At 53.2% G+C, this 9,131-nt stretch overlaps 1 protein-coding gene across 1 annotated transcript; it reads left to right on the top strand.

The window, feature by feature from the left end:
• Positions 1-1,374: 1,374 nt before the first annotated feature.
• On the top strand, positions 1,375-8,838 carry LOC104501579 (the record flags this gene model as incomplete). Its single annotated transcript, XM_010145411.1, has 4 exons — positions 1,375-1,514; positions 4,631-4,730; positions 7,732-7,862; positions 8,569-8,838. Coding segments are annotated over 4 exons (641 nt in total), but the record flags the coding sequence as incomplete, so codon positions are not given.
• Positions 8,839-9,131: the final 293 nt, after the last annotated feature.

Consider the following 9,131-nt stretch of genomic DNA (forward strand, 5'->3'; position numbering starts at 1 on the left):
CGTGGAGCGGGACGGGCTCACCGGCCGCGCCAGCCGTGCCCTCCGCGGAGCCGCCGGGTCCCGCCCCTGGACGGTTCCTCCTTCTCGCTCGGGGCGTCACGCTGTGTCGCAAACGGGGCGTCAGTGCCGGGCACTCGCACACGCTCCGAATGCGGCCGCTTGCTGCACCCCAGTGCGGTTTTGCACTTACTTTCAGAAGTTCCGTTCCTGAGGTGGTTTTCTTGTTGGTACTTGCTTCAGGGGTTTTCTCATCACTTTCATACCTCGGTACGTTCTGGCACAGCACGTGCGGCTGTTTCGGCGTCTGCCTCCCCCACAGCGGCAAGCCGAGGTGTCTCTGCCCCGGTTGTCGCCGTTACTTGTTCGTGTTGCTGTAGTGCGTTGACGTTTCAGGCCAGAACTTGTACACGGCGAGCAAAAACACTTGGAGAACCTGAGATCCAGCAGATTTAGTTTTCACCCCCAAATTGTGGGGGATGCTGCGTGGCGGTTGGGTGACAGGGGACCGCGTGATGTTCCCGGGGCCCTTGGCGCTGCTCTGGTGCGTGCTGGGGAGCTGCGAAGACACTTGAGGTGTGCACCAAGAAGGGCGTTGGGGTACCTGGGCTCTGCTCCCACGCCTGCACCGGCTGCCCAGCACCAAGTCGCCCCGCTCCCCAGCCCGTCTGGCCTCACAAAGCCCTTTGTGATGCAGCTGACGAGCTACAAGGGCCTGCAGCCTACAGGCTGCAAGACCACAAACTATCTTGTAGCAGTCGAGCGTGATGAAGGCTGATACAGTCCTGTCCGAACCAAACCCTTCCCAGAGGTTCTGAGGTAACAATGCCGTTTGCTCTGGGTCTCCAGAAGGGCCGGTTCTGCTGCCACTGATTGTTCGGCAGGAGGGAAGGCAGCTTGCCCGGGGGAAGGATGATTGAGAGAAAAAACAGGCTGTGGGTTTGTTCTTTGTGCCCTTTTCTTGAAGGAGACGTGTGAGGGGTGCTGTGAATGTCTGTGTGCAGATGTGTGGAAACCCCTTTTGAGCTGGGGGGACACTGCAGGTTCGGTGCTGGTGGGCTGGCCCATGGCTGGTGAGGACTGCAGTGCGCAGCAGCCATCGCCTGCCACATAGGAGGGGGGCAAGTGGGGGTAGGCAGCTTAGGGGTCCAGCCACGAGTGAGACTTGGGTTTCCTTTCCTGGAGCACCAACTGCCCCATCGCTGATGAAGCAGCGAGTGGCTTACAGTGACAGAGATGCCCCCAAGTCCCGTCAGAAAAGCAGGAGCAGCTCAGGAAAGGTTCTCCCTCCCCAGGCTGTCAAGATGATGTGTGTCCTTCCAAATAAAACTTTACCTTCCCTCCTTTCTCCCCAGCTTCTGCCTCTCTTAGCCGCAGGGGGAGCCCGGAGGCAGCCCTGGGTGGCGTACGGCACCAAGGAGGAGAGCGCTGTGAGGCCCATTGGGCGCTATCCGGTGCCCAACAAGAAGGACATGCCATACGACATCGTGGAGCTCATGGAGGAGGTAGAAAGGAAGGTAATGGAGTTCTGCTGCAAGACTCTGTCAGTGGAAAGGGTCCGAAGCCTGAGCAGGTCACATGCCCCAAGAGAGCCGTTCTGGTCTGGTGGGGTCTAACATAAACCTGACAGGAGACAGAGGTGAGCAGCTCTTCTTGCAAAGCTCCTTCCAGTCCACACAACGGGGATTTTGCTGAAAATCCCAGTGTTTTGGCAGGATGGCGAGTCTGCTGATTCCATGAGAGCAGTGGGTTGTTTCGCTGGAGTCTTGTGACGGGGCATTTGCTGGAACACTGACATGTATTTGTTTTTCTGTGAGAGCAGGTGTGTTTACTTGAGGCAGTGTTAGGAGTGAAAACAGGAGAGGAGCTGCTTTGATAACAGCATTAAAAGGCTAAAAGGGAATTTCTGCTCTTGAGCTTTCAGCTTTTTTCTCCAGACCCAATGGGCTGCTGTTGTGTAATGGGGTGAGAGTCGGCAAGGTGGGTGGAAGGCCCTCCTGTCGAGTCACGGGGCTCGGAGTGGACCCCCTTGCTTTCTAGACTTCCTCTCGGGGAGAAGCTTAGGTGCGGCTAAGCCCACCCTTAGGTCCCCAGTTGATCAGCGGTTTATGACTGAGGATTAAATGTGTGTGACCACTTACAGAGCCAGTGTCTCTTTCGCAGGCCTGCCTAGGACTTTAGTGGGACAGGCTGGCAAAGATGGGTGATACAGTAAGGTGGCAGACATAACAAGTTGGGAACTGTCGTTGATAAATACACTTACTGCAGAAATCAGGCTCGAGTTAGTAAATCCCAGGTAACGTCCAATGCACGGGTCTCACCAAAGAGGCCTCCCTGCCTGGGGAGGAGAGAGGTCAAGGCACGTAGACCAGCCTGGATCCTGGGGATTCTCTTCCTCAGCAGCAGAGGATTGTAAAGACCAAACTTACCCCTATCGACAGGGTAGGACTGGGTTGTATCTTGTGTGCTGATTGGCTCCTAGCAGGCTAGTGGTGCTATTGATTAAGAAAGGGTGGGGAAGGAAAGCCAAGGCTCACTACAGATGTAGGCTCCTCCTCCAGTATTGTTGGTACAACCTCTGACAATTAGGCCTTCTCTGGACTTTGTTGGTACAACCTCTAGGTGTAAGACCTTCATCTCATCCCAGCAGTCGCCGTAATTGGGCCAGGTCCCAATATTTGCGCTGTGTCAATGTAGGCTCCTCCTCCAGTATTGTTGGTACAACCTCTGACAATTAGGCCTTCTCTGGACTTTGTTGGTACAACCTCTGACAATTAGGCCTTCTCTGGACTTTGTTGGTACAACCTCTGACAATTAGGCCTTCTCTGGACTTTGTTGGTACAACCTCTGACAATTAGGCCTTCTCTGGACTTTGTTGGTACAACCTCTAGGTGTAGGACCCTCCTCCAGTATTGTTGGTACAACCTCTGACAATTAGGCCTTCTCTGGACTTTGTTGGTACAACCTCTGACAATTAGGCCTTCTCTGGACTTTGTTGGTACAACCTCTGACAATTAGGCCTTCTCTGGACTTTGTTGGTACAACCTCTGACAATTAGGCCTTCTCTGGACTTTGTTGGTACAACCTCTAGGTGTAGGACCTTCATCTCATCCCAGCAGTCGCCGTAATTGGGCCAGGTCCCAATATTTGCGCTGTGTCGTGGCCAGATAAGCACAGTCTCATCCTCCTGCCCCAGCTCATTGTCAGGAAGACGATAAACAGCACCAATTATCCTGCAGTCCTGTCCAAGGCCGGTATGAGATAAGTTTTCCCGCAGCTGTGCGGTGGCAGAACAGTAAAGTCTAATGCAAAACTGGGTATGAGGGGAAGAAGGAAACTGGACAAAGTTCCTTCTCCGCTGTCGCAGAGGAGGAATGCCATGCGCTCTTTTGTGATGGTGGAACCACTCCACAGCCACAGCTCGGTGGAGACTTTCTCTCTTCCCGGAACAGGGGGATGTGGAGCCCTCCCTGTCCTTCCTGCTGGCCTGTAGAATCTGCACTCTGCTGCTGCGGTGGCACTGGACCCGGTGAAGTTTGCGTGATAACAAAAGGAGTCAGCAGGCTGGTGGGGTGTACAGGTGTATGTATGGTGTACAGAGGAAGACTCAGCTCAAAAGTGTCACATGCTGTGATGCACATCCCCATGTGTCCGTGCACTGAAGGGGTCAGCAGAGACCTTCCTGTAGGATCCAGTCAACGTAGCAGATTTGGATATCCAAACAGCGCTGCGCCCCTCTGTTGCCAGAGGTTCCTATGAAAACTAATGGTTGTGGATGAAGAGGAAGAGCTTCCCTTTGGTTAATTAACAGTAAACAGAGGGATAAGACAAGAGGAAGGCATAGGCACTTGTGTGGTGGTGGAAGGAGGTTGCCAGAGGGGTCTGTGACACACAGGCTACTCCTGTTTTCTGTAAACACCCTGAAGAACAGCAGTGGATGAGCCTGTGAGCAGCTATCATGGCCACACCAAACCCTGTTCAGAACTGCAGTGGGCAGCCAGGCTGAATCCCTGCTGATAGTCCTGGCCGTTGGCATTTCAGGCATGGGTGAACCCTGATCGGCGGGTCCTACATGTGAGGGCAGCGAGTGATTCTCTGGGAAAGGTGGCCTCGCACACCATCGTAGGGATGGACTGGGCATTGGCAGTTATCGGGGGCAGCATGGGGACTGAAGAGCAGTGTCGTGCCAAAGTATACATCCAGTGTGTGCCAGCACTTCCAGTGGTGTGCTAGGCTGGCCCTGGCTTCATCCTGTAAGCTTGAGGGGAAGAGGAGACTTATGGAAGGTTTAGGATGGTCAGATGGATATAGCAGCATCAGCGCAGGGACACCAAGGAGAGACAGCCACTCTGTTTGGAGAGCAGCTTGTCGGTGTGGCTGTGGTCAGTATGGCTGTGCCTGAAGTGAGTGGGGCAGTCAGTCATGCTGTGGAACTGCAGCAGCACCTCATTAAGAACCACCTCGTTACATGTTCGGTCATATGTATAGACAGGCTCAAAGGGTGAGAAAAGGGGTCTGCAGAGATCTCCCCAGCACTGCTAACAAACTGCTCTCTAAGCCTCGTGCGTTCATGTTGTCCTCTGTGCTTTGTGTTGTTACAGTTCTTGATTTGTGTTTCTTTTTCCTTGAATAGGCTGGATTTCTGCCCAACATCTTCAAAGTCATGTGTCACCGACCTGCCGAGTTCAGAGCTTTTTTTGCTTATTACAATGTCATTATGAAGAAAGACACAGGTAAACCACAGCACCACCTCAGAGCTGCCCTTCCCTTTGTAGGTGCAAAAAAAGGTGACAGTTCTGACCGCCTCAGATGTATGGCCTCGCTGTGCGTTCTTCCAGCCCATAACAGCTGGCAGAGGCTGGAGCAGCACAGCTGCTTCTGGCTTTGCTCGTATGGCACACAGCTGTGTCCTCTTTATCTTGTAGTTCAAAAGCCAGTCTCAAGCAGAGCTCTGCTGCCTCACCGCACTGTGCTCTGTGTCATGACAAAGAAAAGATGGGGTAAGCTGAGAGCTGCGTGTGCTGGCAGGGCACAGGCAGAGGCAGCAGTTTTGTGGGCAAGGCTGCAGTCCCATACTGCTGGAGCAAGGCAAGCAGGGCTGCTCTGGCAGTGGTGATCCGGGCCACCCCGGAGTCCACATTTCCCAAGCAAGTCCATCCCATCCACGGGGATAAGGCAGATACAAAATCAAGCCAGAAGTTTGTCCTGGAGGTCATTCAGGTTCCAGACCTGCCCAGTTGTGCAGCCCAGCTCCACAGCTGTGTCTCAGGTGGGGTTACACCCATGGGCCCAGCATAGAGCAGCTCTGAAGGAAGGGGCAAGTCCTTGCGGAGCCTGCCTGCAACTCTTCCCTCACCGCAGTTCTTGGCAATGAGCTGCCCTTGAGCAGTGCACAGAATTTGTGTGAGGGTGGCTGTGCTCTCTGGCACCTGACAGACTTTCTTTGAACCTGGGGTGTCTCTACTCGGCAGCAGCAGGGAGAGGAACAAGGTGCTCGGTGTGGGCTGGGAACCTGTGGAGCAGGCATGGAGACAAGGGAGGGCTGGCTGCAGCAGTGCTGCCAGGCAGGGCTGCAGAGATCGCTGCACAACTCTCCAGCCTCTGAGGACTGCCTGTTCCTCCCTCCTACTTCCACTGTGTGGTACAGGGCACAGAGGGGCCTTTCTCTTGGCTGTTGCTCCGAAGGTGCTCTAGTAAATCCCAGTTGTTGTAAAATAAGCTAGCACCTGTTGATGCTCCTCCTGCAGGCTGCTTACCTGGGAGATGAGGGCTCAGGAGGGGCAGCTCAGGAAGTTCTGGGGGCAGGGAGGAGTGCAGCCTTATGCCTCTACCGCATGGTACTGTTACTGAAAATTCTGAAGAAAATCTTCTTAACACTAACGTAGCATTAAGAAGCAGCATTTTCTTTATCTTATCAGTGCTGGGTGCGAGGAGTATCTTTCCCTGAAATCGTGCACACCGTGCGCTGCCCCAGCCAAAGCTTATATCACCCGATTACATGCATATTCATTATTTCCCCCCAAATAATCATACATATTCGAAACCTGATCAATAATCTCACATAGCTGTTACGCAGGCGGCTTGAGCTGAAGAAGGACCAGTTTGTGGCCTCTGTCGTTCCTAGCAGTCGCCAAAGATTGTTTGAAGATTTTCGTGGGAACTCTCCCATATAGAGTGGATAATTGGGAGAGAGGCTGTGTTATGAGAGTGTGCTGTTATCAGTCTTCGAACAGCTCGGCTTATCCTTTCTCTTCTGTTTTGTCTTCCGTGTCTCTCCCAGACTGCAGACTTGCAGTTCAGATTTTTCTCATTCCTCTCCCAGACCGCCAAGGCTTCCTTATCTCTGTTGTGCAGATGAGTATTTACAGGGTAACAGAACAGTATGTGCAGTTTGAGCGAAGCTCTCTGCTCTGCTTGTGCTGCTGGAGTGAAGCCATGCCCCTAGCTGTGCCAGGGCCTGTGTTTCCCTTTCGTTCCCGTGCTTCCTTTTGGTTTGACTGGAAGAGTAGGGCTATTCTGGGTCCCACCCTCTGCAGCAGGTCTCCTAGTGGCAGTGCCACCTCCTGGTCTCCTCCTGATGCTCCTTACCCAGGAGGTTCCAGTAGTGTCTTTCATGCTTTTAGAAGGCACTGTTTTTATGGATGTATTTTCAAAGTTCAGTAAAGCGGTAGCTTTTGTGGGGAGGAGGGACCCCGACCTTCCCTGTGAAATGTAGTTTTGAAAAAACCCTGCTGCTAATTATCTTGAGGCAAAATGCATGAGTGCTGACAGGCAGCCAGGTAAGTTCCTTGGATCCTGTGCACAGCCCCATTGTGAAAATGATTAGGATTGATTCCAAGTATAACAAAACACAGGCACCTTTTACACAGCCTCTTCAGAGCAGTCACAGGGATAGACACTCTCCTGAAGGTGTGGTTTGTCTGGTGGTCACTAGAAGTTCTCAAAGCTCAGTCCTAGGGTACCTCATTGTTCCTTTTGATTTTGTTCTTTCTGCTTTCAAACGCTGCCGATAATGCCTGCTCGCTGAAACCCGCTCAGCGGGGTTTAGAGCACTGCACTTGTCTGTGAAAGCAGCAGTAAAGTGTCTGAGGAAGAGCAGACAACACCCTCCCTAGCAGTTTGCCTCCGAGACGTACGGAAGAAGTACCAAGCGAGCTTCCTACTCAGTGGGCAAGTGATTTTGCTCCTCTGAGTTTTCCTGTTATGTAGAATTGTTGCTCCCCTGTTCACCAAAGCTCACGTCCCCTTTCATGGTTAGGTCCCCCACGAGCAAATATCCAGGAAAATTGTTTGTGTGGATGATCGTGGAATCACAGAATGGTTTGGTTTGAGTTGGAAGCGACCTTCAAAGATAATCGAAGGTGCCACGGGCAGTGACACCTTCCACTAGACCAAGTTGCTCAGAGCCCTGTCCAGCCTGGCCTTCAACACTTCAGTGCTAGGACACCCTTGACTTCTCTGGACAAACAGTCCCAGTGTCTTGCCACCCTCATCGTACTACATTTTCTCCTTATGCCCAGTGTAAACCTACTGTCTTTCAGTTCAAAACTGTTGTCTCTTGTCCTGTCATCCAGGAGCTTTGATGGCAGGGTGTCTCTGCATGTTCTCTGGTGCTCTGGGCTGCCATGCAGGCAGCTTGTACCCGGAGCCCTCCCACCCACCTTCCCCAGTGATACCTGCTGCGGTGGACGCTTTTCATAGCAGGCTGTGCCGAATCTCTTGCTGTCCCTGTAGGGCGACTCAGCAAGGCAGACAAAGAGCTCATAATTGTGGCTACGAGTGCTGAGAATAGATGCCCGTACTGCGTGACTGCACATGCAGCGTTTCATCGGATATACTCCCAGCAGCCAGCACGGGCTGACCAGGTCAGTGAGATCACAGCAGTGGGCGCCCCATCTCCTTCACACGGTCCTTTGGGAGGTGGGAACGGCCTTCTCCTGTCTGCTTTGTCACCTGAAGTTTTGATTGCTGTGGTTCTCGGATATCCTCCCAGCAGCCAGCACGGGCTGACCAGGTCAGTGAGATCACAGCAGTGAGCGCCCCATCTCCTTCACACGGTCCTTTGGGAGGTGGGAACGGCCTTCTCCTGTCTGCTTTGTCACCTGAAGTTTTGATTGCTGTGGTTCCCAGCAATTTTGATGTGACTGGGGCCCTAACTCAGTACCTGGTTTAGCAGGTTTTCTGGTGAGCGGTGGGGGTAGGACCTCGAGGCGGGGTCTGTGTATCCTCAGCCACCTTCCACGCAAGATGTGGGTATGGACGGTTGACCTGCACAGCATTTGTCCTGCCGCCCACATTCTTTGCAGTTTTAATCTGGACTGTGGAGGAACTCAGTACCAGTGGGGAGCTGCAGCCTCCTGGTGCTGTTGGGTCTGGTTTCAAGAACTCCTCCATAGCCCGCTCAGCAAAATGGCTGCAGTCCCTGAGACAAGAAGGGTGGTAAAACAGATGAGTCTTTTGTCTGATGGTAGCCAGGACATGTGGTTCAGGTGCCAGGTAAGAACAAAAGCAAAGAAGGTAGCCAGCCACTTGGGTCCCTCTCTGCTGCCTCTGGTTTCTGCCTTCTCACAGGTCATTGTGAATTGGAAGAAGGCTGACCTGAGTGACCGGGACCTGGCAATGCTAGAGTTTGCTCTTGCAGTCTGTCGAGCCGATAACATCACTGAAGAGCATTTCCAGAAGCTGGAGAGGCATGGTTTTGACCGTGAAGATGCCTGGGACATAGGCATGATTTCTGCGTTCTTTGCCATGTCTAATCGCATAGCTCACTTTATTGACCTGCACCCAAACGAGGAGTTCTACAGGATGGGCAGAGAGAAGGGGGAAGCTGAGCACGCCTGACACGGCTCTCTAATGCCTGCACAGCGGAGAGATTGATCAAGCTCTTAATTCTCAAGCTAGCACAGTTTATTTCTGAATGTGTACAAGGGTTAATAGGGCAGTGCTGGGCCGTAGCCAGGAGGGTGGGCAGGCAGGCTTCGCTCTTCCTCGGCATTTGGAAGCGACAGAATCACAGAATGTTTGGGTGGGAAGGGACGTTCAAGGCCATCTAGTCTACCCCCCTGCAGCGAGCAGGGACATCCGCACCCAGAGCAGGGGGCTCCGAGCCCCGAGGGCCAACCACGCCGAGGACG

This window comes from Buceros rhinoceros, unplaced genomic scaffold, assembly GCF_000710305.1.
Source record: "Buceros rhinoceros silvestris isolate BGI_N320 unplaced genomic scaffold, ASM71030v1 scaffold17281, whole genome shotgun sequence".
In the NCBI taxonomy this organism is placed as follows: Eukaryota; Metazoa; Chordata; class Aves; order Bucerotiformes; family Bucerotidae; genus Buceros; species Buceros rhinoceros.